At 51.0% G+C, this 27,626-nt stretch overlaps 1 protein-coding gene across 6 annotated transcripts; it reads left to right on the top strand.

The window, feature by feature from the left end:
* Nucleotides 1–3,777: 3,777 nt before the first annotated feature.
* Nucleotides 3,778–26,122, top strand: LOC143942543 (mothers against decapentaplegic homolog 4-like). Of its 6 annotated transcripts, none has more exons than XM_077463869.1 (14): nucleotides 4,102–4,174; nucleotides 4,207–4,798; nucleotides 4,830–5,455; nucleotides 11,002–11,250; nucleotides 14,208–14,382; nucleotides 14,464–14,484; nucleotides 16,982–17,206; nucleotides 20,145–20,300; nucleotides 20,391–20,489; nucleotides 20,823–20,876; nucleotides 20,961–21,144; nucleotides 23,384–23,552; nucleotides 23,653–23,791; nucleotides 24,785–26,122. In XM_077463869.1, the coding sequence occupies exons 4-14, from the start codon at nucleotides 11,014–11,016 to the stop codon at nucleotides 24,994–24,996; spliced, it is 1,671 nt and encodes a 556-aa protein (XP_077319995.1). In that variant the 5' UTR covers nucleotides 4,102–4,174; nucleotides 4,207–4,798; nucleotides 4,830–5,455; nucleotides 11,002–11,013; the 3' UTR covers nucleotides 24,997–26,122. The 6 variants fall into 6 exon arrangements, with proteins under 6 accessions (XP_077319997.1, XP_077319994.1, XP_077319995.1 ...); XM_077463870.1 differs by having other exon boundaries at nucleotides 4,207–4,518; nucleotides 4,550–5,455; XM_077463871.1 differs by lacking the exon at nucleotides 4,102–4,174 and adding an exon at nucleotides 3,778–3,864 and having other exon boundaries at nucleotides 4,207–5,455.
* The last annotated feature ends 1,504 nt before the right edge of the window (nucleotides 26,123–27,626 follow it).

Raw genomic sequence — 27,626 nt, forward strand, 5'->3', positions numbered from 1 at the left:
AGATCAGACTGTGCATTATAACTTTGTAGAAGGAGGAGGAGTCATTTCCTCAGTCTCCTCCCCCAGTGATCAGACTGTACATTGTAACTTTGTAGGAGGAGGAGGAGTCATTTCCTCAGTCTCCCCTCCCCCAGAGATCAGACTGTACATTGTAACTTTGTAGAAGGAGGAGGAGTCATTTCCTCAGTCTCCTCCCCCAGTGATCAGACTGTACATTGTAACTTTGTAGGAGGAGGAGGAGTCATTTCCTCAGTCTCCCCTCCCCCAGTGATCGGATTGTACATTGTAACTTTGTAGAAGGAGGAGGAGTCATTTCCTCAGTCCCCCCTCCCCCAGTGATCAGACTGTACATTGTAACTTTGTAGAAGGAGGAGGAGTCATTTCCTCAGTCTCCCCTCCCCCAGTGATCGGATTGTACATTGTAACTTTGTAGAAGGAGGAGGAGTCATTTCCTTAGTCTCCCCTCCCCCAGTGATCAGACTGTACATTTGTTGATCGATGGATCGGGACCCGTGTATGGGGGGGAAATCTATGAACGGAGTACAGAGGAGATCTGTAACATTCCTATTCTGTACGGTTCTGCAGTGTGGACTGTCCGTGGTGCGGGGGGCTGCAGGTAAACAAGCCCTGTAGAGTCAGGCAAGGGCAGACAAGGCTCCAGCCCTCTGATTGGAGTTTGGGGGGGTTTAGAAGATGAAAGGCTTCTGCCGATTGGCTGCAGATTCCAGAGAAGCCTCCGACGTCATCCCCCGGCTTCACCTATTGTTAGAGCCGAGCAAAAACAAGTTCTAGAGAGGGAAGAAGAGACAGAGAGGGGAAGAGACAGCCTGCAAGAGAAAAAAAAAAAAAAAAGGAGGAGAAGAGGAGAGAGAGAGATTCCAAGAGGGGAAGAGAGAGGAAGAGACATCCTGCGGAAAAAAAAAAAAAAAAAAAAAAAAAAAAGGGAGGAGGAGGAGAGACATCCCGAGAAGAGAAGAAACGAGAGAGACATCCTAGAGGAAGGGAAGAGACACTCCGAGAAGGAAGGAGAGAGAAAAAGAGGGGAAGAGACATCCCGAGAAGGAAGGAGAGACATCTCAAGAGGGAAGAAGAGAGAGAAAAAAAGGAGAAGAGACATCCCAAGAAGGAAGGAGAGAGGAAGAGGAAAGGAGAGAGAAAAAGAGAATAAGAGGGGAAGAGACATCCCGAGAGGGAAGGAGAAGGGAAGAGACATCCCGAGAGGGAAGGAGAAGGGAAGAGACATCCCGAGAGGGAAGGAGAAGGGAAGAGACATCCCGAGAGGGAAGGAGAAGGGAAGAGACATCCCGAGAGGGAAGGAGAAGGGAAGAGACATCAACATCCCGAGAGGGGAAGAGAGAGGAAACAGAAAAGAGGGAAGAGAGATCCTGAGAAAAAGAAGAAGGAGGGGAGAGACATCTCAGAAGAAGATCGGGGGGGAAAAAGGAAGGAGAGACATCCTGAGAAAGGGGAGAGACATCCAAGAGGGAAGAAGAGAGAGAAGGAGTAAGGGAGCAATGGTAGAAGAGATCCTGAAAAAGAAACGAGATATCCAAGAAAGGAAAAGAGAGAGAAATATCTGAGAAGACTGAAAGGAGAGACTTCCAAGAGGGAGAAGGCAGAGACATCCGAGAAGGGCGAGAGAGAGGAGAGTCAAAAAGAGGATCTAGAGACCTCCTACAGTGAGGAGTAGAGGGGAGAGACATCCAAGAGGGAAAAAGAGAGAGATGGGTAGAGAGTAAGGGTAGAAGAGAGATATCCAAGAGGGAGAGGCATCTGAGAAGGACAAGAGAGGAGAGACAGAAGAAGGATATAGAGACCTCCTATAGCCGGAAGGAGAAGAGGGGAGAGACATCTGAGAAAGAGAGAAGACACGTGTATACAGGACAGAGATGAGGCGGAAGGAGAAGACTTCACCAAGTACGAGATAAGAGAGAATACAGAGATAGAGGGGCGCAGGACACAGTCTTCTGGAGGTAGAGGGGCGCAGGACACAGTCTTCTGGAAATAGAGGGCTGCAGGACACAGTCTTCTGGAGGTAGAGGGGCGCAGGACACAGTCTTCTGGAGGTAGAGGGGCACAGGACACAGTCTTCTGGAGGTAGAGGGGCGCAGGACACAGTCTTCTGGAGGTAGAGGGGCGCAGGACACAGTCTTCTGGAGGTAGAGGGGCGCAGGACACAGTCTTCTGGAAATAGAGGGCTGCAGGACACAGTCTTCTGGAGGTAGAGGGGCACAGGACACAGTCTTCTGGAGGTAGAGGGGCGCAGGACACAGTCTTCTGGAGGTAGAGGGGCGCAGGACACAGTCTTCTGGAGGTAGAGGGGCGCAGGACACAGTCTTCTGGAGGTAGAGGGGCGCAGGACACAGTCTTCTGGAAATAGAGGGCTGCAGGACACAGTCTTCTGGAGGTAGAGGGGCGCAGGACACAGTCTTCTGGAGGTAGAGGGGCGCAGGACACAGTCTTCTGGAGGTAGAGGGGCGCAGGACACAGTCTTCTGGAGGTAGAGGGGCGCAGGACACAGTCTTCTGGAAATAGAGGGCTGCAGGACACAGTCTTCTGGAGGTAGAGGGGCGCAGGACACAGTCTTCTGGAGGTAGAGGGGCGCAGGACACAGTCTTCTGGAGGTAGAGGGGCGCAGGACACAGTCTTCTGGAGGTAGAGGGGCGCAGGACACAGTCTTCTGGAGGTAGAGGGGCGCAGGACACAGTCTTCTGGAAATAGAGGGCTGCAGGACACAGTCTTCTGGAGGTAGAGGGGCACAGGACACAGTCTTCTGGAGGTAGAGGGGCGCAGGACACAGTCTTCTGGAGGTAGAGGGGCGCAGGACACAGTCTTCTGGAGGTAGAGGGGCGCAGGACACAGTCTTCTGGAAATAGAGGGCTGCAGGACACAGTCTTCTGGAGGTAGAGGGGCGCAGGACACAGTCTTCTGGAGGTAGAGGGGCGCAGGACACAGTCTTCTGGAGGTAGAGGGGCGCAGGACACAGTCTTCTGGAGGTAGAGGGGCGCAGGACACAGTCTTCTGGAGGTAGAGGGGCGCAGGACACAGTCTTCTGGAGGTAGAGGGGCGCAGGACACAGTCTTCTGGAGGTAGAGGGGCGCAGGACACAGTCTTCTGGAAATAGAGGGCTGCAGGACACAGTCTTCTGGAGGTAGAGGGGCGCAGGACACAGTCTTCTGGAAATAGAGGGCTGCAGGACACAGTCTTCTGGAGGTAGAGGGGCACAGGACACAGTCTTCTGGAGGTAGAGGGGCGCAGGACACAGTCTTCTGGAGGTAGAGGGGCGCAGGACACAGTCTTCTGGAAATAGAGGGGCGCAGGACACAGTCTTCTGGAGGTAGAGGGGCGCAGGACACAGTCTTCTGGAGGTAGAGGGGCGCAGGACACAGTCTTCTGGAGGTAGAGGGGCGCAGGACACAGTCTTCTGGAGGTAGAGGGGCGCAGGACACAGTCTTCTGGAGGTAGAGGGGCGCAGGACACAGTCTTCTGGAGGTAGAGGGGCGCAGGACACAGTCTTCTGGAGGTAGAGGGGCGCAGGACACAGTCTTCTGGAGGTAGAGGGGTGCAGGACACAGTCTTCTGGAGGTAGAGGGGCGCAGGACACAGTCTTCTGGAGGTAGAGGGGCGCAGGACACAGTCTTCTGGAAATAGAGGGCTGCAGGACACAGTCTTCTGGAGGTAGAGGGGCGCAGGACACAGTCTTCTGGAGGTAGAGGGGCGCAGGACACAGTCTTCTGGAGGTAGAGGGGCGCAGGACACAGTCTTCTGGAGGTAGAGGGGCGCAGGACACAGTCTTCTGGAGGTAGAGGGGCGCAGGACACAGTCTTCTGGAAATAGAGGGCTGCAGGACACAGTCTTCTGGAGGTAGAGGGGCGCAGGACACAGTCTTCTGGAGGTAGAGGGGCGCAGGACACAGTCTTCTGGAGGTAGAGGGGCGCAGGACACAGTCTTCTGGAGGTAGAGGGGCGCAGGACACAGTCTTCTGGAGGTAGAGGGGCGCAGGACACAGTCTTCTGGAGGTAGAGGGGCGCAGGACACAGTCTTCTGGAGGTAGAGGGGTGCAGGACACAGTCTTCTGGAGGTAGAGGGGCGCAGGACACAGTCTTCTGGAGGTAGAGGGGCGCAGGACACAGTCTTCTGGAGGTAGAGGGGCGCAGGACACAGTCTTCTGGAGGTAGAGGGGCTGCAGGACACAGTCTTCTGGAGGTAGAGGGGCTGCAGGACACAGTCTTCTGGAGGTAGAGGGGCTGCAGGACACAGTCTTCTGGAGGTAGAAGGGCGCAGGACACAGTCTTCTGGAGGTAGAGGGGTGCAGGACACAGTCTTCTGGAGGTAGAGGGGCGCAGGACACAGTCTTCTGGAGGTAGAGGGGCGCAGGACACAGTCTTCTGGAGGTAGAGGGGCGCAGGGCACAGTCTTCTGGAGGTAGAGGGGCGCAGGACACAGTCTTCTGGAGGTAGAGGGGCGCAGGACACAGTCTTCTGGAAATAGAGGGCTGCAGGACACAGTCTTCTGGAGGTAGAGGGGCACAGGACACAGTCTTCTGGAGGTAGAGGGGCGCAGGACACAGTCTTCTGGAGGTAGAGGGGCGCAGGACACAGTCTTCTGGAGGTAGAGGGGCGCAGGACACAGTCTTCTGGAGGTAGAGGGGCGCAGGACACAGTCTTCTGGAGGTAGAGGGGCGCAGGACACAGTCTTCTGGAGGTAGAGGGGCTGCAGGACACAGTCTTCTGGAGGTAGAAGGGCGCAGGACACAGTCTTCTGGAAATAGAGGGCTGCAGGACACAGTCTTCTGGAGGTAGAGGGGAGCAGGACACAGTCTTCTGGAGGTAGAGGGGCGCAGGACACAGTCTTCTGGAGGTAGAGGGGCGCAGGACACAGTCTTCTGGAGGTAGAGGGGCGCAGGACACAGTCTTCTGGAGGTAGAGGGGCGCAGGACACAGTCTTCTGGAGGTAGAGGGGCGCAGGACACAGTCTTCTGGAGGTAGAGGGGCGCAGGACACAGTCTTCTGGAGGTAGAGGGGCGCAGGACACAGTCTTCTGGAGGTAGAGGGGCGCAGGACACAGTCTTCTGGAGGTAGAGGGGCGCAGGACACAGTCTTCTGGAGGTAGAGGGGCGCAGGACACAGTCTTCTGGAGGTAGAGGGGCGCAGGACACAGTCTTCTGGAGGTAGAGGGGCGCAGGACACAGTCTTCTGGAGGTAGAGGGGCGCAGGACACAGTCTTCTGGAGGTAGAGGGGCGCAGGACACAGTCTTCTGGAGGTAGAGGGCCGCAGGACACAGTCTTCTGGAGGTAGAGGGCCGCAGGACACAGTCTTCTGGAGACAGAGGGGCGCAGCGATAGATGAAGTGGGGTAATTAAGGGAGATGTAGGAGGTGGTCAGGGAGGATATAGAGTGGAGTCTCCGCCAAGTGATGACCCCGTGGAGGTTCTGCACGGCCAGCTGAGGAGTTGTGAGTATTATGGGATGTATGTAGAGCTGTGTCCCCCATCGCCAGGGCCCCCCGGGGTGGGCAGAAGAGGCGGCCGCCTTGGGGCGCTTCAGCAGAATCTCCAACCTCTGCTGCTGAGGTGGTTCACAACTCATGGAAGTCCTGACCTGACCCTGTATACCCCCCATCCCCCACTTCCTTTGTCTCCCCCCTCCCCCACACACCTCTCGTTATCAGGCCCCACCACCACCAGCAGCCATGTCAGGAGCCTCCAGTGCTGGCTTCTCTCCTTGGACAGGAAGTGGAGTGAGCACAGGAAACCCCTTCCCCCGCCATCACACCTTCATGTCTGTTTTTAAACAGTCCTATTGTTTTGCCCTGGAGGGGTTAATACCCTGGGGGGGGGGGGGGGAGATTGTGGTCACCTGTAGACATTAAAGCCTGTTAGAGGCGGGGCCGTCCCCTCCCCCAGGAAGGGGCTGTGTGTCTCCTGGCCATGTCCCCCACCGCCTGATTCACCACCATGTCATATGGCAGCCTGGAGCTGGGGGGACCCCGGTACCCCACAGACGACGATGAGATATTCGGGGAGGGGCTCTCTGAGGGGGTAAGTACACATTCTATAGATCTTCACATGCAATCCTCCCCTCCCCCTCCCTCCATTGATTGATCGATCGATACAACCGCTGTTTACGTTTGTCGAGCGATTCGGAATATCAGGATCAGCCCGATCGATAAATCTGATCGCCTTCCATGGAAGTGTATTGGAGATCCATTCCGCTGATCGGCTTTGACTTTCGGATTCTGCTGGTCGATGGAAGTGGCGAGCGGTCGATTGCGTTGTGTCTCTGGTGATCGTTCATCTCAGTCCGCCGTCCGATCGTCTCAGTCCGCCAATCCGATCGTCTCAGTCCGCCAATCCGATCGTCTCAGTCCGCCAATCCGATCGTCTCAGTCCACCAATCCGATCGTCTCAGTCCGCCAATCCGATCGTCTCAGTCCACCAATCCGATCGTCTCAGTCCGCCATCCGATCGTCTCAGTCCGCCATCGATTGTTATGACGCCGCGCTCGGAATATCTGTCCGGAGCCGATTGTTATCGTCTTGCGAGGGATCTCGGCGTTCGTTACATTGTATGAGATCGATTCCTCGGATGTACGGCGCCGCGATTCCCCGCCAATGTTCTTCTGCTTGTTTATGGAAAGTCGCCGGATATGTAAGCTCCTGGGGTCAGGGTCTCATTATATCTCTAGACTGCAAGCTCCTGGGGTCAGGGTCTCATTATACCTCTAGACTGTAAGCTCCTGGGGTCGGGGTCTCATTATACCTCTAGACTGTAAGCTCCTTGGGTCAGGGTCTCATACCACTAGACTGTAAGCTCCTGGGGTCAGGGTCTCATTATACCTCTAGACTGTAAGCTCCTTGGGTCAGGGTCTCATTATACCTCTAGACTGTAAGCTCCTTGGGTCAGGGTCTCATTATACCACTAGACTGTAAGCTCCTGGGGTCAGGATGTCATTATACAGTAGACTGTAAGCTCCTGGGGTCGGGGTCTCATTATACCTCTAGACTGTAAGCTCCTTGGGTCAGGGTCTCATTATACCTCTAGACTGTAAGCTCCTTGGGTCAGGGTCTCATTATACCACTAGACTGTAAGCTCCTGGGGTCAGGATCTCATTATACCTCTAGACTGTAAGCTCCTTGGGTCAGGGTCTCATTATACCTCTAGACTGTAAGCTCCTTGGGTCAGGGTCTCATTATACCACTAGACTGTAAGCTCCTTGGGTCAGGATCTCATTATACCTCTAGACTGTAAGCTCCTGGGGTCAGGGTCTCATTATACCACTAGACTGTAAGCTCCTTGGGTCAGGATCTCATTATACCTCTAGACTGTAAGCTCCTGGGGACAGGATCTCATTATACCTCTAGATTGTAAGCTCCTGGGGTCAGGGTCTCATTATACCACTAGACTGTAAGCTCCTGGGGTCAGGGTCTTGTTATACATTAGATTGTAAGCTCCTGGGGTCAGGGTCTTGTTATACCTCTAGACTGTAAGCTCCTGGGGTCAGGGTCTCATTATACCACTAGACTGTAAGCTCCTTGGGTCAGGGTCTCATTATACCACTAGACTGTAAGCTCCTGGGGTCAGGGTCTCATTATACCACTAGACTGTAAGCTCCTGGGGTCAGGGTCTCATTATACCACTAGACTGTAAGCTCCTGGGGTCAGGGTCTCGTTATACCTCTAGACTGTAAGCTCCTTGGGTCAGGGTCTCATTATACCACTAGACTGTAAGCTCCTGGGGTCAGGGTCTCGTTATACCTCTAGACTGTAAGCTCCTGGGGTCAGGATGTCATTATACAGTAGACTGTAAGCTCCTGGGGTCGGGGTCTCATTATACCTCTAGACTGTAAGCTCCTTGGGTCAGGGTCTCATTATACCACTAGACTGTAAGCTCCTGGGGTCAGGATGTCATTATACAGTAGACTGTAAGCTCCTGGGGTCGGGGTCTCATACCACTAGACTGTAAGCTCCTGGGGTCAGGGTCTCATTATACCACTAGACTGTAAGCTCCTGGGGTCAGGATGTCATTATACAGTAGACTGTAAGCTCCTGGGGTCGGGGTCTCATACCACTAGACTGTAAGCTCCTGGGGTCGGGGTCTCATTATACCTCTAGACTGTAAGCTCCTGGGGTCAGGGTCTCATTATACCACTAGACTGTAAGCTCCTTGGGTCAGGGTCTCATTATACCACTAGACTGTAAGCTCCTTGGGTCAGGGTCTCATTATACCTCTAGACTGTAAGCTCCTGGGGACAGGATCTCATTACACCTCTAGATTGTAAGCTCCTGGGGTCGGGGTCTCATTATACCACTAGACTGTAAGCTCCTGGGGTCAGGGTCTTGTTATACATTAGATTGTAAGCTCCTGGGGTCAGGATCCCATTCTACCTTTAGACTGTAAGCTCCTGGGGTCGGGGTCTCATTATACCTCTAGACTGTAAGCTCCTGGGGTCAGGGTCTCATTATACCACTAGACTGTAAGCTCCTTGGGTCAGGGTCTCATTATACCTCTAGACTGTAAGCTCCTGGGGTCAGGGTCTCATTATACCTCTAGACTGTAAGCTCCTGGGGACAGGATCTCATTACACCTCTAGATTGTAAGCTCCTGGGGTCGGGGTCTCATTATACCACTAGACTGTAAGCTCCTGGGGTCAGGGTCTTGTTATACATTAGATTGTAAGCTCCTGGGGTCAGGATCCCATTCTACCTTTAGACTGTAAGCTCCTGGGGTCAGGGTCTCATTATACCCCCTAGATTGTAAGCTCCTGGGGTCAGGGTCTCATTATACCCCCTAGATTGTAAGCTCCTGGGGTCAGGGTCTCATTATATCTCTAGACTGTAAGCTCCTGGGGTCAGGGTCTCATTATATCTCTAGACTGTAAGCTCCTGGGGTCAGGATCTCATTATACCTCTAGACTGTAAGCTCCTTGGGTCAGGGTCTCATTATACCCCCTAGATTGTAAGCTCCTGGGGTCAGGGTCTCATTATACCCCCTAGATTGTAAGCTCCTTGGGTCAGGGTCTCATTATACCCCCTAGATTGTAAGCTCCTGGGGTCAGGGTCTCATTATATCTCTAGACTGTAAGCTCCTGGGGTCAGGGTCTCATTATATCTCTAGACTGTAAGCTCCTGGGGTCAGGATCTCATTATACCTCTAGACTGTAAGCTCCTTGGGTCAGGGTCTCATTATACCCCCTAGATTGTAAGCTCCTGGGGTCAGGGTCTCATTATACCCCCTAGACTGTAAGCTCCTGGGGTCAGGGTCTCATTATATCTCTAGACTGTAAGCTCCTGGGGTCAGGGTCTCATTATATCTCTAGACTGTAAGCTCCTGGGGTCAGGATCTCATTATACCTCTAGACTGTAAGCTCCTTGGGTCAGGGTCTCATTATACCCCCTAGATTGTAAGCTCCTGGGGTCAGGGTCTCATTATACCCCCTAGATTGTAAGCTCCTGGGGTCAGGGTCTCATTATATCTCTAGACTGTAAGCTCCTGGGGTCAGGATCTCATTATACCTCTAGACTGTAAGCTCCTGGGGTCAGGGTCTCATTATATCTCTAGACTGTAAGCTCCTGGGGTCAGGATCTCATTATACCTCTAGACTGTAAGCTCCTTGGGTCAGGGTCTCATTATACCCCCTAGATTGTAAGCTCCTGGGGTCAGGGTCTCATTATACCCCCTAGATTGTAAGCTCCTGGGGTCAGGGTCTCATTATATCTCTAGACTGTAAGCTCCTGGGGTCAGGATCTCATTATACCTCTAGACTGTAAGCTCCTGGGGTGAGGGTCTCATTATATCTCTAGACTGTAAGCTCCTGGGGTCAGGATCTCATTATACCTCTAGACTGTAAGCTCCTTGGGTCAGGATCTCATTATACTTCTAGACTGTAAGCTCCTGGGGTCAGGGTCTCATTATACCCCCTAGATTGTAAGCTCCTGGGGTCAGGGTCTCATTATATCTCTAGACTGTAAGCTCCTGGGGTCAGGGTCTCATTATATCTCTAGACTGTAAGCTCCTGGGGTCAGGGTCTCATTATATCTCTAGACTGTAAGCTCCTGGGGTCAGGGTCTCATACTTCTAGACTGTAAGCTCCTGGGGTCAGGGTCTCATTATACCTCTAGACTGTAAGCTCCTGGGGTCAGGATCTCATTATACCTCTAGACTGTAAGCTCCTGGGATCAGAGTCTTATTATACCCCTAGACTGTAAATTCTGGGGGACAGGTACTTTTTAAACTCTTAGATTGTAAGCTCCTGGGGTCAGAGTCTTATTATACCCCTAGACTGTAAATTCTGGGGGACAGGTACTTTTTAAACTCTTAGATAGTAAGCTCCTGAGGTCAGGGTCTCGTTATAGCTCCTAGACTGTGAACTCCAGGGGACAGGGTCTTATTATACATTAGACTGTAAACTCCAGGGGACAGGCACTTTTTAAACTCTTAGATAGTAAGCTCCTGGGGTGAGGGTCTCATTGTGCTGCTGAATGTCAGCTGCCTGGGGGTGTATATGTAGATTGTCAGCTCCTGGGGCTGGACCCCCTCCCCGCCTCTTGGAATGTTGATGTTTTGCTTTCCATGCTGTTTCCTGCCCGCCTTGTGTTGTGTCTGGGGACGGCGGTTTGTCTCTGTCTGCTCAGTGAGTCATGTGGGGGGGGGGGGGGTGTCTCTTCTTGCCCCCCCACCCCCGCTGTCTCTTTCTCTCCGCTCTCTCGTCTGTATTTGTCTCCTATAAATACATTTTTCTCTCTCCTCCTCCTCCCTCCATCTGGTCATTTCCTCCGAGCCGGCCGCGGGGTTTGTAGCTTCCCATCCATTGCATGTGTGCGCGGATGATTGTTAGCTCTTGGGTCCAGCTGAAGTTGTCTATAGACCCCCCCCCCCTTTTGGCAGGGTCTTTGCCCGGCGATGGCGGCTGTGTGGGCGCAGCGTGCGGTTGTGTGAATGTCTCCGCTCTCTCTCTGTCTCCTAACCGATGTGCGTTTTTTTTTCTTTCTTCCTGTTGCAGGCGATCCCCGCCATGTCACTGACTCCCCCCAACAGCAACGATGCCTGCCTGAGCATTGTGCACAGTCTGATGTGCCATCGGCAGGGGGGGGAGAATGAGGGCTTCGCCAAGAGAGCCATCGAGAGTCTGGTGAAGAAGCTGAAGGAGAAGAAGGACGAGCTGGACTCGCTCATCACCGCCATCACCACCAACGGCGTTCACCCCAGCAAATGCGTCACCATCCAACGCACGCTGGACGGGCGGCTGCAGGTAGGTGGCTGAGGGGTGCATGAAGGGTTAACGGGGGTGAGATGGTCTGTCCGTGTCTATACCGGGAGGTGTGATTGGCAGCGGACCTTCTCCATTAATTGCTCGACACCCCTCTGTCTGGGAACCCCCCAAATACCCCTCCGAACCATGACCCCCCCCTCCATTATACCCCTCCGAACCCTGACCCCCCCTCCATTATACACCTCTGACCTCCCCCTCCATTATATATCTCTGAACCCTGTCCTTCCCCCTCCATTATACCCCTGTGACCTCCCCCCTCCATTATACACCTCTGAACCCTGACCCCCCCCTCCATTATACCCTTCTGACCTCCCCCTCCATTATATCTCTCTGAACCCTGACCCCCCTCCATTATACCCCTGTGACCTCCCCCCTCCATTATACACCTCTGAACCCTGACCCCCCCTCCATTATACCCCTCTGAACCCTGACCCCCCCCCCCTCCATTATACACCTCTGAACCCTGACCCCCCCCTCCATTATACCCCTCTGAACCCTGACCCCCCCTCCATTATACCCTTCTGACCTCCCCCTCCATTATATCCCTCTGAACCCTGACCCCCCCCCCATTATACCCTTCTGACCTCCCCCTCCATTATATCTCTCTGAACCCTGACCCCCTCCATTATACCCCTGTGACCTCCCCCCTCCATTATACACCTCTGAACCCTGACCCCCCCTCCATTATATCCCTCTGACCTCCCCTCCATTATATCCCTCTGAACCCTGACCCCCTTTATTATACATCTCCAACCCCTTAACTCCCCCTTCATTATACCCCTCTGAACCCTGACCTCCTCTTCCATTGTACCACTCTGAACCCTGACCACCTCCTCCACTGTACCCCTCTGAACCCTGACCTCCCCCTTCATTATACCCCTCTGAACCCTGACCTCCCCCCTCCATTATACCTCCCTTTACCCTGACCTGACTTCCCCTCTGTATCCCCTATACCCCTTCCTCTGGCAGTCGTCCTTGCTCTCTTGTTGGGTGTCTTTCCATCTTGTTTCTGTCTTTTGCAGTATATCCCTAGTGTGTTGGTCTCTCTCCCGCACTCCCTCCCCTACGCTCCATCTCCCTCTCTCACCCCTATCCCACGCTCTCCTCCCTATCATGCTTTCTCTCTCTCCCATGCTCTTGTCCCTCTCTCCTGCACTGTCCCTCCTTTTACTCTCCCGTGCTTTCTCGTTCTCTCTCTCGCATACTCCTCCCCGCGCTCTCTCCCTCCCCGCGCTCTCTCCTCGCTCTCTCCCTCCCCGCGCTCTCTCCCTCCCCGCGCTCTCTTGCTCTCTCCTCGCTCTCTCCCTCTCTCTCCTCGCACGCGCTCTCTCTCCGCGCTCTATCTCTCTCCCTCCCCGCGCTCTCTCCCTCCCCGCGCTCTCTCCCTCCCCGCGCTCTCTCCCTCCCCTCGCGCTCTCTCCCTCCCCTCGCGCTCTCTCCCTCCCCTCGCGCTCTCTCCCTCCCCTCGCGCTCTCTCCCTCCCCTCGCGCTCTCTCCCTCCCCTCGCGCTCTCTCCCTCCCCGCGCTCTCTCCCTCTCTCCTCGCATGCGCTCTCCCTCCCCGCGCTCTCTCCCTCCCCTCGCTCTCTCCCTCCCCTCGCTCTCTCCCTCTCTCCTCGCTCTCTCCCTCTCTCCTCGCTCTCTCCCTCTCTCCTCGCTCTCTCCCTCTCTCCTCGCTCTCTCCCTCTCTCCTCGCTCTCTCCCTCTCTCCTCGCTCTCTCCCTCTCTCCTCGCTCTCTCCCTCTCTCCTCGCTCTCTCCCTCTCTCCTCGCTCTCTCCCTCTCTCCTCGCTCTCTCCCTCTCTCCTCGCTCTCTCTCTCTCTCTCTCCTCGCTCTCTCCCTCCCCGCGCTCTCTCTCTCTACCCGCTCTCTCTCTCTCCCCTCCTCTACAATTAGTAGCTGGGCTTGCAGTATGATGACTCACTGTCTAGCAGGCTGGTGGGGGGGATGTTTTGTCTGCTCTGAAGACCTCTGGGGAGAGGATGGGAGGGGGAGGGAGACTTCACTTCCAGCTTCTTATAAACAGTGCAGGAGAAACCAGCAGGGCCGCTTCTCCCCCCACCTGTCATTCTGCTGCTGCAGAACCTCTTCCTTTCAGCCACATTCCTCCATATTGTGTCCCTTCTGCCCTGGAGCTAAAGGGTTAACATGAACTGACTCCAGGCCTGAGGGTACTCGGCAGGAATGTGACCACACAGGTTTTTCTCTCCATCACTTTTACAAGACGAAGGCGGAGTCTATTCTCAGCCGTGTCTCCGTTAAAGGGGACCTGTCTTTCTCTAGAACACAACCTGCCCACAGAAGAGAGGTCCTATTTTCGGCTGGTGGTTTGTCCATCTCGGTAAAATAATACCATTAGGAAAACAAATTGTTGACGGACATCACCAAAACTGGAATTTTTAAGACCGCGTCCATCGCTTGAACGATCATTAGCCATGCCTGCAAATTCACGATAAGGTAATCCGACAATTGCGTGCAATATACGCGCTTCCTGACCCCCCCCAGAGGCTTTCCTCTGATACAATGTGGAGGATTGGATCTTTTTAACGTATATATTTTTTTTCATTCATGTTGGAGAAAATTGTTACATTTTATGAAATTTTTCATGAAAGGTCCTTCACATGTCCATCTAGCTTCTTCTTCTTATGTCATGGTGGCCACTCCGACCAATGCCCAATGTGAGACATAGCATCCCCAAGGATGTTCCTGGGTTTAATGCACTAGGAGTTCCATTTGCAGGAAAATACCTAAAAAGATTGAGATAAGTGTGGAGGGAGTTGGGGTGGTGCAGGAGCCCTTTGCTACACCACTAGGACTGATCCATGTGACCACAGGGGGGACACGCCCACTTGGCTCCACTTTTTTTGGGGAAAAAATGCTTCACATCTAGAAAAGGTCTTTATCAGCCACCTAATTGCCCTCTCTTTCCTCCCGTAGGTTGCCGGTAGAAAGGGTTTCCCTCACGTCATCTATGCCCGCTTGTGGCGTTGGCCAGACCTGCACAAAAACGAACTGAAACACGTCAAGTTTTGTCAGTACGCCTTCGACCTGAAGTATGACAGCGTGTGTGTGAACCCGTACCACTACGAGCGGGTGGTGTCTCCTGGCATTGGTGAGTGTGGAGGTCTGCACGGGTACAGGAATTGTAGAGAACTGTGAAGGATTGACTAAAAGTAGGTTTCTTTTATCGCAGGTTTGAGCATCCCAAGTGTAGGTGAGTTTGGTCTTCTACATTTCCTTCTCCTTTTTGTCTTTTCCCCTCTTTTTACGTCTGTTCTCCCCCTCTACGTCTTTTTCTCATGTACGTCTTCTCCCCTCTTCGCCTTTTCCCCTCCCCCTTTACGCCTGTTCTCCCCTTCACGCCTTTGTCTTTTCTTCTCTTCGTCTTTTCGCTCTACGTCTGTTCTCCCGCTCTACGTCTGTTCTCCCGCTCTACGTCTCTTTCTTTTCTTCGTCTTTTCCCCTCTTCGTCCGTTCTCCCCCTTTACGTCTGTTTTATTCGTCTTTTTCCCCTCTTCGTCTTTTTCCCCTCTTCGTCTTTTTCCCCTCTTCGTTCATTCTCCCCCTTTACGTCTGTTTTCTTCGTCTTTTTTCCCCTCTTCGTCCATTCTCCCCCTTTACGTCTGTTCTCCCCCTCTGTCTTTTTTCTTTCTTCCTTTTCCCCTCTTCGTCCTTTTCCCCTCTTCGTCCATTCTCCCCCTTTACGTCTGTTCTCCCCCTCTGTCTTTTTTCTTTGTCTTTTTCCCTCTTCGTCTTTTTCCCTCTTCGTCTGTTCTCCCCCTCTGTCTTTTTTCTTCGTCTTTTTCCCCTCTTCGTCCATTCTCCCCCTTTACGTCTGTTCTCCCCCTCTGTCTTTTTTCTTTCGTCCTTTTCCCCTCTTCGTCTTTTTCCCCTCTTTGTTCCATTCTCCCCCTTTACGTCTGTTCTCTCCCTCTGTCTTTTTCCCCTCTTCGTCTTTTTCCCCTCTTCGTCTTTTTCCCCTCTTCGTCTTTTTCCCCTCTTCGTCTTTTTCCCCTCTTCGTCTTTTTCCCCTCTTCGTCTTTTTCCCCTCTTCGTCTTTTTCCCCTCTTCGTCCGTTCTCCCCCTTTACGTCTGTTCTCCCCCTCTGTCTTTTTTCTTTCTTCCTTTTCCCCTCTTCGTCCATTCTCCCCCTTTACGTCTGTTCTCCCCCTCTGTCTTTTTTTCTTTCGTCCTTTTCCCCTCTTCGTCCTTTTCCCCTCTTCGTCCTTTTCCCCTCTTCGTCCTTTTCCCCTCTTCGTCCTTTTCCCCTCTTCGTCCTTTTCCCCTCTTCGTCCTTATCCCCTCTTCATCTTTTCCCATCTTCGTTCATTCTCCCCCTCTGTCTTTTTTTTTCCGTCCTCTTCTTCGTCCTTTTCCCACCCTCTTCGTCTTTTTCCCCCCCTCTTCGTCTTTTCCCCCCCTCTTCGTCTTTTCCCCCCCCTCTTCGTCTTTTCCCCCCCCCTCTTCGTCTTTTCCCCCCCCCTCTTCGTCTTTTTCCCCCCCTCTTCGTCTTTTTCCCCTCTTCGTCCATTCTCCCCCTTTACGTCTGTTCTCCCCCTCTGTCTTTTTTCTTCGTCTCTTTCCCCTCTTCGTCTTTTTCCCCTCTTCGTCCATTCTCCCCCTTTACGTCTGTTCTCCCCCTCTTCCTCTCTTTCCCCTCTTCGTCTCTTTCCCCTCTTCGTCTCTTTCCCCTCTTCGTCTCTTTCCCCTCTTCGTCTCTTTCCCCTCTTCGTCTCTTGCCCCTCTTCGTCTCTTGCCCCTCTTCGTCTCTTTCCCCTCTTCGTCTCTTTCCCCTCTTCGTCTCTTGCCCCTCTTCGTCTCTTGCCCCTCTTCGTCTCTTGCCCCTCTTCGTCTCTTTCCCCTCTTCGTCTCTTTCCCCTCTTCGTCTCTTTCCCCTCTTCGTCTCTTTCCCCTCTTCGTCTCTTTCCCCTCTTCGTCTCTTTCCCCTCTTCGTCTCTTTCCCCTCTTCGTCTCTTTCCCCTCTTCGTCTTTTTCCCCTCTTCGTCCGTTCTCCCCCTTTACGTCTGTTCTCCCCCTTTACGTCTGTTCTCCCCCTCTGTCTTTCCCCTCTGTCTTTCCCCTCTTCGTCTCTTTCCCCTCTTCGTCTCTTTCCCCTCTTCGTCTCTTTCCCCTCTTCGTCTCTTTCCCCTCTTCGTCTCTTTCCCCTCTTCGTCTCTTTCCCCTCTTCGTCTCTTTCCCCTCTTCGTCCATTCTCCCCCTTTACGTCTGTTCTCCTCCTCTGTCTTTTTTTTCTTCGTCTTTTTCCCCTCTTCGTCTTTTCCCCCCTCTGTCTTTTTTTTTTCGTCCTTTTCCCCTCTTCGTCCTTTTCCCCTCTTCGTCCTTTTCCCCTCTTCGTCCTTTTCCCCTCTTCGTCCTTTTCCCCTCTTCGTCCTTATCCCCTCTTCGTCTTTTCCCATCTTCGTTTATTCTCCCCCTCTGTCTTTTTTTTCTTCGTCCTCTTCTTCGTCCTTTTCCCCCCCTCTTCGTCTTTTTCCCCTCTTCGTCCATTCTCCCCCTTTACGTCTGTTCTCCCCGTCTTTTTTCTTTGTCTTTTTCCTTTACGTCTTTTCTTAGTATTTTCTTCTCTTCGTCTTTTTCCCTCTTTATCTCGCCCCCCCCCCCCCTTCCCATCTTTGTCTTTCCTTCTGTTCTTGTCTTTCCTTCTCTTCTTCTTCAGCGATTGCCTGAGTTTTTGGTTTCTGTTGTTCTAGCCACCCCGTGTCGGTCTGTAAAAGAGGAGTATTCTCATGACTGTGATATGGAAGCTCCTTCATGCCTCTCAGCATCTCAAGACCTCCAACAATCTGTCCAACGCCCTTCTTTACCTCAAATGACATCTTCGGACAGCTACAGACCATCTCTGCCGCCTCTAACGCTACCCAAAAGCCCTCAGTCCAACGTTGGCATGTACTCGAACATGCCCATGTCACCAACTGGTAAGACCCTCTCCAGCAGTTTCCATTGCCTACTTGGTGTCACATTGGTGAACGATGTTCTCTGTAACACATATCCTGGAGGACACAGGGAGGTTGTACAATCATATTTATTTGTCACTAGTGAGACCTCCTAAGATTGGGTAAAGGGTCTAAGTCAGGGATATGCAATTTAGCGGACCTCCAGCTGTTGCAAAACTACAAGTCCCATCATGCCTCTGGGTGTCATTCTTGTGGCTGACAGAGTCTCACTATGCCGCATGGGACTTGTAGTTCTGCAACAGCTGGAGGTCCGCTAATTGCAAATCCCTGGTCTAGATACTAAACTTTGTGACCTTTTCCAGGGTTAAGTTAAGGTCTTGGTCACCAGTTACAGTTAAGGTTCTTGGCGCCAGATACCCAGGACAACACATAAGAGGGGCTGACATCACTTTATACATCTTTGGACCCTTATCCTGGGTTAAGTTGAAGGTCTTGGTCACCAGTTACCCAGTACAACACATAGTGGTGCTGATACCTTTGTTCATTACTAGTGGGACCTTATCTGGGGTTAAGTGAAGGTTGTAGGCACCAGATACACCAAAGACAACATTTAGGGGTATTGATATTACTTTATACATCACTGGTGGGACCTTATCTAGGATTAAGTGGAAGGTCCTGGGCACCAGTTACTCAGCACAACCCATAAAGGTACTGATATAACTTTATACTTCACTGGTGGGACCTAATCTAGGGTCGGTTGAAGGTTCTTGGAACCAGATACCCAGGACAACATATAGAGGAGGTGATATGACATTATTCACCACTACTGGGATCTTATCTGGGGTTAAGTGAAAGGTTGTGGGCACCAGATACCAAGGACAACATGTAGGGGGGGGGGGGGGGGGTACTGTTATCACTGTTATACATAACTGGTGGGACCTTATCTAGGATTAAGTGGAAGGTCCTGGGCACCAGTTACTCAGCACTACCCATAAAGGTACTGATATAACTTTATACTTCTCTGGTGGGACCTAATCTAGGGTCGGTTGAAGGTCCTTGGAACCAGATACCCAGGACAACACATAGAGGAGGTGATATGACATCATTCACCACTACTGGGATCTTATCTGGGGTTAAGTGAAGGTTGTGGGCACCAGATACCAAAGACAACATTTAGGGGTATTGATATTACTTTATACATCACTGGTGGGACCTTATGTAGGATTAAGTGGAAGGTCCTGGGCACCAGTTACTCAGCACAACCCATAAAGGTACTGATATAACTTTATACTTCACTGGTGGGACCTAATCTAGGGTCGGTTGAAGGTTCTTGGAACCAGATATCAAGGACAACACATAGAGGAGGTGATATGACATCATTCACTACTACTGGGATCTTATCTGGGTTTAAGTGAAGGTTGTAGGCACCAGATACCAAGGACAACATGTAGGGGGGGTACTGTTATCACTGTTATACATCACTGGTGGGACCTTATCTAGGATTAAGTGAAGGTCCTGGGCACCAGTTACTCAGCACAACCCATAAAGGTACTGATATAACTTTATACTTCTCTGGTGGGACCTAATCTAGGGTCGGTTGAAGGTTCTTGTAACCAGATACCCAGGACAACATATAGAGGAGGTCAAATGACATTATTCACCACTACTGGGATCTTATCTGGGGTTAAGTGAAGGTTGTGGGCACCAGATACCAAGGACAACATGTGGGGGGGGGGGGGGTACTGTTATCACTGTTATACATCACTGGTGGGACCTTATCTAGGATTAAGTGAAGGTCCTGGGTACCAGTTACTCAGCACAACCCATAAAGGTACTGATATAACTTTATACTTCACTGGTGGGACCTAATCTAGGGTCGGTTGAAGGTTCTTGGAACCAGATATCAAGGACAACACATAGAGGAGGTGATATGACATCATTCACCACTACTGGGATCTTATCTGGGGTTAAGTGAAGGTTGTGGGCACCAGATACCAAGGACAACATGTAGGGGTATTGATATTACTTTATACATCACTGGTGGGACCTTATGTAGGATTAAGTGGAAGGTCCTGGGCACCAGTTACTCAGCACTACCCATAAAGGTACTGATATAACTTTATACTTCTCTGGTGGGACCTAATCTAGGGTCGGTTGAAGGTTCTTGGAACCAGATACCCAGGACAACATATAGAGGAGGTCAAATGACATTATTCACCACTACTGGGATCTTATCTGGGGTTAAGTGAAGGTTGTGGGCACCAGATACCAAAGACAACATTTAGGGGTATTGATATTACTTTATACATCACTGGTGGGACCTTATCTAGGATTAAGTGAAGGTCCTGGGCACCAGATACCAAGGACAACATGTAGGGTGGGTACTGTTATCACTTTTATACATCACTGGTGGGACCTTATCTATGGTTGATTGAAGGTTCTGGGCACCAGATACCCAGGACAGCACATAAAGGTACTGATATCACTTTATCACTGGTGGGACCTTATTCAGGGTTAAATGAAGCTTCTTTTCACCAAATATCTAAATAGAGCAGGTAGGGATATCACTTGATACTGATTGACCCTCTTCTGGGGTTTAATGAAGGTCCTATGCACTGGGTATCCAAGTGGCCATGGGAAAGTAGTGATAACCCTTTTATACAGCAACTGGTTGGTCCTTATTTACAGTATAGGCTTCTCAAATCTCACCAACCGTGCATTTTTGGGGAACATGGCGGCGTTTTTGAGTAATGATACAAAGTAGTTAGGTTTCCTGGTACTTTGTTAAATTCTCTTAACATGCACCACTAAGATCTGAGAATCGTTTTGAGATCTCCTGACCTAGAGTATAGTGGCCAGATCATACACCAGATCTCCATGATAGTATTCGATCAATGGCCACATCTTCTGATGAGTTCTGTGCTTTCCACCGTCTCCATAATGCCTTCTTCTCATGCAGTACCTCCTGGTTGCCCTCTGCCTTCTCTCACACATGGTGAAGGCCTGATGACAATGGGTTCTCCGCAGCAAATGGTGTCCTCCTCTCCTCCACCCACCCCAACTCACACCTCTCAGAGTAACGGTTACCCATCACCACCCAAGCAGCCCTACCACAGTAAGTACATCCAGTGAAACTGTTAGAACTTAAGGCCTACCTTTGTTTTTTTCGGCTTGCTCTCATGAATTGCTGATTTCTATTGTGCAGCCTGGACAGGAAACAGCACGGCGGCGTATTCACCCAATCCAGTGCAATCTAATGGGCGAGGAAACCAACAGCCCTCGCTTCACCATCCCAACCAGTACTGTAAGTTCTACACTGTTGACCTTTTTTTGGTGCAACCAACTTCTGTGTCCTGAAAGTTTTGAAATCCGGTTCCAGACTATTGGGTGAAGTCCCGGAACCATTATAAACCAATCATTATAGGTTTTAATCTAAATGGTACTTGACAGCACATGCCTAGTGGAAGGAATCTGGTGTAAAGGGTTTGGGAGTAGGCAGAACATTTAAGGGGTGGAAGAATAGCGGGGAGGGGGGGTACCCCATCTGACACTTGGGTTCCCGAGAACAGTACTACATGAACTCTTCTAATATGCAACAACATTTGAAGTTTGCATCTAACCTTACTTTTCCTCGCAGGGTCCCTCCACCAAAGCTCCCCCCAGTACCAGCACCCCGTTTCCAATCACCCAGGTATGTTTTTTATTTATTTTTTTGGGGGTTGGAGGCATCTTCGAGTTCCTGATTTAACTTCTGTAACCTGCTTGCTTCTGAAAGGTCCGGAGTTCTGGTGTTCTGTCGCCTACTTCGAGATGGACGTCCAGGTCGGAGAAATCTTTAAGGTGCCATCAAACTGCCCCATTGTCACGGTGGACGGATATGTAGACCCGTCTGGAGGTGACCGATTCTGTTTGGGTCAGCTGTCCAATGTGCATCGAACTGACACCAGCGAGAGGGCCAGGTGAGGTGCAAAACACCACATCTAACTGTGGTTTTGTTGACGACTCCGATGGGATGTTTCAGATTTGGGGTGCTTCCCTATAGAAATATTTTTTTTTTTCCCCCTTCATAAAACCCAACGGTCCAAACGGCGCAGTTCAATTGACACCATATACATTTAAGGCTTTTCATACGTCTGTGTTTTTGTTTGTTTTGAATTGCATAATGCCCCAGCTTCGATCCAACTGCATTTGGTTTAAAGCATTATATACATATTTAATATTTTGGACCTGAGGCTTGGTGGAACCCTATACTGTCCTCTTGGCACCCCTTAGTTCTTGAGGATCTCCATACTGTCATCCATGCTTACCTAAGTCCTGTAGACACCCTATAATCCACTCTCTGCATCCCTTAATTGTGGGAGAGCCCCATGCTGTCTTTCCAGCTTCTTTGAGTCCTGGAGGAACTCAATACTATCCTCTCTGCACCCCTTAGTTCTTGGAACCTCATACTGTCCTCCATGCTCCCCTCAGTCCTGTAGGCACCCTATACTTCCATCTCTGCATCTCCTAGTCATTGGGGAGCACTATACTCTTTTTAGCTTCCCTGGGTCCTGGAGGGACGCAATGCTGTCCTCTCTGCACCTCCCAGGCTTAAAGTTACCCCATACTTTCTTCTCAGCAACCCTTAGTTCCTGAGGAAATCCATACTGTCCATAAGTCCTGTAGGCACCCTATACTTACTCCTGTGCATCCCCTTCATCTTGGGGGAGCCCCGTTCTGTCTTTCCAGCTTCTTTAAGTCCTGGAGGAACTCAATACTGTCCTGTCTTCGCCCCTTAGCTCTTGGGAACCTCATACTGTTCCCTATACTTCCCTCAGTCCTGTAGGAACCCTATACTTACCTCTCTGCATCCCCTAGTCTTAGGGGAGCACTATACTGTCTTTCCAGCTTCTGAGTCCTGGAGGAACTCAATACTGTCCTCTCAGCAACCCTTAGTTCTTGAGGAACCTCATACTGTCCCATATGCTTCCCTCAGTCCTCTAGGCACCCTATACTTGCCTCTCTGCATCCCTTAGTCATGGGGGGAACCCTATACTGTCTTTTCAGCTTCTCGAAGTCTTAGGACTCAATACTGTCCTCTCTGCACCTCCCAGGCTTAAAGTGACCCCATACTTTCTTCTCAGCAACCCTTAGTTCCTGAGGCAATCCATATTGTCCATAAGTCCTGTAGGCACCCTATACTTAATCCTGTGCATCCCCTTCATCATGGGGGAGCCCCGTTCTGTCTTTCCAGCTTCTTTAAGTCCTGGAGGAACTCAATACTGTCCCATATGCTTCCCTCAGTCCTGTAGGCACCCTATACTTGCCTCTCTGCACCCCTTAGTCGTGGGGGAACCCTATACTGTCTTTTCAGCTTCTCGAAGCCCTAGGACTCAATACTGTCCTCTCTGAACCTCCTAGACTTTAAGGGACCCCATACTGTCTTCTCAACACCCCTTACTTCTTGAGGAACTTCATAGTGTCTTCTGTGCTTCCTTAAGTCCTGTAAGCACGCTATAGTTCCCTCTGTACATCTTAGTTTTGGGGGAGCCCTATAATGCCTTTCCAGCTTCTCTGAATACTGTCCTCTCAGCACCCTTTAGCCATGGAGGGACTTCATACTTCCCTCTCTGCATCAAATCAGACCTGGGGAAACCCTATACTGTTCTCCCTGCTCCCCCTCAATCGTGGAGAGACCCCGTAATCCCTCTCTGCAGCCTTTCATCTTGAGGGAACCCTGTACTGTCCTATCTGCTCCCCTTAATCCCGGAGGGACCCCATACATCCCTCTCTACATCAAATCAGGCCTGGGGATACTGTTCTCACTGCTCCCCTCAATCCTGGAGGGACCCCATACCTACCTCTCTGCAGCCTTCTTGGGGATTGTCCTCTCTGCTCCATTCAGTCTGAGGAAACCCAGACTTTCCTTGCTGTACTCTCTGGCCCTGGAGGAAGCCCATACTGTTGTCTTTCCACCCAAAAGTCCTGGAGGGAGACTATACTGCTTTCCATGCTCCCTCGGTCCTGAAGGGGCCTTCTATTGCCCTCCTTGCTCCCTCAGTCCTGTAGGGACCCCATGCTGTCCTCCCAAAAATGCTACCTGCCTGATTTTATTTTTTATCATCCAAAAAAACCCATCACAGGTGACAGACATCAATTTTTTTTTATTGTAATATTTTAGAATTGGGTGATGAAATATGCTCTCCGTGTGTTTTTTAGGCTTCACATCGGGAAGGGCGTTCAGTTGGAGTGCCGCGGAGAGGGTGACGTCTGGATGCGCTGTCTCAGCGACCATGCAGTCTTCGTACAGAGTTACTACCTGGACAGGGAGGCGGGTCGGGCCCCGGGGGATGCCGTGCACAAAATCTACCCCGGAGCCTACATCAAGGTAACCATTCCTTCTTCTCTAATCCCATCATTTTGAAATCCGTTTTTCAGAACCTCTGCATCTGTAACCCGGGAACCTTTTTTTCCATTGCCTTCCTCAGGTGTTCGATTTGCGACAGTGTCACCGCCAGATGCAGCAGCAAGCAGCCACGGCACAGGCGGCGGCAGCAGCCCAAGCTGCGGCGGTGGCTGGGACAATCCCTGGTCCTGGGTCTGTGGGTGGAATCGCCCCAGCTGTCAGTAAGTACCGAGTCCTGCCATGGATAGTAGATGGCGTATCATGGTAGCCATGGATAGTAGATGGCGTATCATGGTAGCCATGGATAGTAGATGGCGTATCATGGTAGCCATGGATAGTAGATGGCGTATCATGGTAGCCATGGATAGTAGATGGCGTATCATGGTAGCCATGGATAGTAGATGGCGTATCATGGTAGCCATGGATAGTAGATGGCGTATCATGGTAGCCATGGATAGTAGATGGCGTATCATGGTAGCCATGGATAGTAGATGGCGTATCATGGTAGCCATGGATAGTAGATGGCGTATCATGGTAGCCATGGATAGTAGATGGCGTATCATGGTAGCCATGGAAAGTAGATGGCGTATCATGGTAGCCATGGATAGTAGATGGCGTATCATGGTAGCCATGGAAAGTAGATGGGGTATCATGGTAGCCATGGATAGTAGATGGCGTATCATGGTAGCCATGGATAGTAGATGGCGTATCATGGTAGCCATGGATAGTAGATGGCGTATCATGGTATCCATGGATAGTAGATGGGGTATCATGGTAGCCATGGATAGTAGATGGCGTATCATGGTATCCATGGATAGTAGATGGGGTATCATGGTAGCCATGGATAGTAGATGGGGTATCATGGTAGCCATGGATAGTAGATGGGGTATCATGGTAGCCATGGATAGTAGATGGGGTATCATGGTAGCCATGGATAGTAGATGGGGTATCATGGTAGCCATGGATAGTAGATGGCGTATCATGGTAGCCATGGATAGTAGATGGCGTATCATGGTAGCCATGGATAGTATATGGCGGTTTGACCTACTGACAAAATTTGACCGCACTTTATTTTATTAAATGGTTCCATAGAGACTTTGGTTCCTACTGTGTGTTCCAAGTCTTGGGCGAAGATGATTGGGTTTGGCGGCGACCGTCTGGGTGCCCCTATGTGGCCTTAAGCCCTCACTGTTCTGACGTGTTCTCTTTTGTAGGTCTGTCGGCAGCGGCTGGTATCGGCGTGGATGACCTCCGCCGTCTCTGTATCCTGCGTCTCAGCTTTGTCAAGGGATGGGGGCCGGATTACCCGCGTCAGAGCATCAAGCAGACGCCGTGTTGGATAGAAGTTCACCTGCATCGGGCCCTGCAGCTCCTTGATGAAGTTCTCCATACATTACCGATGGCCGACCCCAATTCAGTCAACTAGTAGAGGCTGGTGAAGCATGAACAATTTTTATTGCACGAAGCTTTCATCTCTACCACGAGTTCTTCTGGGTTCTCTGGAGTCAAAAACTTATCCTACACCAAATCCTACGTGATTGGCAACGTGCCATCAGACGCCCAGCATCCTACAGAGGTGAGCCATGGTGGTCCCATCTCAACAGGATTTTGAAGGTCCACTTCAAGTCAGGGACACTTGACCAAGCCATCTTGACTTGACCATCTATGAGCTTGTTGGGACCAAACCATGGCCATGGATATGAAGTTGGCCTCCCTTTTGTGTCTAAAGAGCTTCCACTCTTCTAGGAAAGCTTTCCACGAGATTTTGGAGGGTGTCTGTGGGAGTTTGTGAAGTCAGGTACTGATGTTGGGGATGCCTATATCCTCAAGCCTCATGTTGGGCACCAATAAAAAGACCTGGCTCATAATTGGGGGTTTCAATCCATCCCAAAGGTGTTCACAGTAGGGTTTGGGGGGTCAGGGCTCTGTGCAGGACAAAAATCCCTCCACACCAAACTGGTCAAACCGTGTCTTTTTTTTTTTTTTTTTTGGATCTGGCTTTGTACTGAGGGGCACAGATCTGACGGAACACTAAAGGACCTTCAAGATCAGGTTGGAAGAGCACAATTGTCTACAATGCCTGTGTACGTTGTAGTATTAACAGTATTGTTGCCGGAAACACCTGAACTCCATCACCGGGGAGGGAAATCCATACATTTTGGCCAAATGTTGTATTTTTGAGGACATTGACTGTCGAAGGAACCCAAAAATCCAGAGACCTTCCCCAAAATAACTTTCTCTATGCCATTAAGACAGTTTGGGCTACCTCAGTTGCAGACCACCCCCGACTTTCCACGCCGCCGAGAGACACTTTTTTTTTTTTAAGCTGCCTAAAAAAGGCAAATATAAATTTTTACTTTCTCAGTTTTACGAGGTTGGGGGGGGGAGGGGGGAGACTGTGATGATACCGGTACCAAAAACCATTTACCAAATATTACAACGGAGGAACGTTTGCAAACGATGGAAAGTGAACATTTTATTTTATATAAAGAAGTTTCCACATAGAAACCGACTTATCCTAAATAAAATATTTATGTATGATTGATTATAAAGACGTCTTCTCTTATTTATTTATAATTTTCATATATCATTTTTTTTTATTATTATTACAATTTAATAGAAAAAAATAAACATTTACTTGTTTTTTTTATTATAAAATGTTTTTTTTTTTTATATATATATAATATAATTTTTATTATATATCATGGAAATCTACCAGATGATGTAACCTTTCCCCAGCCTGTCTGGATAGAAGGTTTGGCTCAAATAATTTGAATTCTGGTTCCCATAATGACCTCCAAATGTGGAGATATCCATTCTCGGGAACCTAAAATCCTCACAAATAGGTTCTACATATCAGTCTCGTGTCCCCTGATTCCCCCCCCCCCCCCCGTCTCCCCAGTCCTCTTACCTGAACCCCATTATACCGATTCTACCCTCCCCGTACCCCATTCTCTTCCCAATCTCCCCCCCCCCCACCCAATTCTCTTCTAATCCCCCCCCCCATTCCCCTTATACCGGTTCCCCATGTCTTCCCGATCTCTCCCTCCCAATCCCCACCCATTCCCTTTATACCGATTCTCCCCTCCCCCGTACCCCATTCTCTTCCCAATCTCCCCCCCCCCCACCCAATTCTCTTCTAATCCCCTTATTCCAATATCCCCCCCCCCATTCCCCTTATACCGGTTCCCCATGTCTTCCCGATCTCTCCCTCCCAATCCCCACCCATTCCCTTTATACCGATTTCCCCTCTTCCCCTTATACCGATCTTTCCCCATTCTTCTCCCGATCTCCCGCCCCGTTCCCCATGTCCCTCCATACTCATCCCGATCTCTACCAATCCCACCCCCCCATTCCTCATGTCTTCCCATTCCCCTTATTCCAACCCCCCCATTCCCCTTCTCCCAATCTCTCTCTCTCCTCCCCCCCCTTCCCCATGCCTCCCCATTCTCCTCCCAATCTCTACCAATCCCCTTATACCCATCCAGCCCCCCCTTATCCCAACCCCCCCATTCCCCTTCTCCTGATCTCTCTCCTCCCCCCCCCTTCCCCATGCCTCCCCATTCTCCTCCCAATCTCTACCAATCCCCTTATACCCATCCAGCCCCCCCCTTATCCCAACCCCCCCATTCTCCTCCCAATCTCTATCAATCCCCTTATACCGATCCAGCCTCCCCCCCTCCGTTCCCCTTATTCCAACCCCCCCTCCCCCATTTCCCTTATACCGATCTTTTCCCTTCTCCTAACCTCTCTCCCCCCCCCCTTCCCCATTCTCCTCCCAATCTCTACCAATCCCCTTATACCGATCCAGCCCCCCCCCCCCCCCCGTTCCTTATGTCTCCCCATTCCCCTTATCCCAACCCCCTTCCATTCCCCTTATCCCAACCCCCTTCCATTCCCCTTAAACCGATCTTTCCCCATTCTTCTCCCGATCTCTCCCCCCCACCCGGTGTCTCCTAATCTCCCGCCCCGTTCCCCATGTCCCTCCATTCTCCTCCCGATCTCTACCAATCCCGCCCCCCCATTCCTCATGTCTCCCCATTCCCCTTATTCCAA

This window comes from Lithobates pipiens, unplaced genomic scaffold (genome assembly GCF_037356315.1).
Source record: "Lithobates pipiens isolate NorthernLeopardFrog02 unplaced genomic scaffold, aLitPip1_a1.2 Scaffold_30, whole genome shotgun sequence".
NCBI classification, from domain to species: domain Eukaryota; kingdom Metazoa; phylum Chordata; class Amphibia; order Anura; family Ranidae; genus Lithobates; species Lithobates pipiens.

Excerpts from the sequence above, each read along its gene's own strand:
- LOC143942543 (XM_077463866.1), top strand. The coding sequence starts at position 10,572 with ATGCTGTTTCCTGCCCGCCTTGTGTTGTGTCTGGGGACGGCGGTTTGT. Across the intron at positions 11,251-14,207 it reads CGCTGGACGGGCGGCTGCAG|GTTGCCGGTAGAAAGGGTTT; the intron begins GTAGGTGGCTGA and ends TTCCTCCCGTAG. Across the intron at positions 23,553-23,652 it reads ACCCCGGAGCCTACATCAAG|GTGTTCGATTTGCGACAGTG; the intron begins GTAACCATTCCT and ends TGCCTTCCTCAG.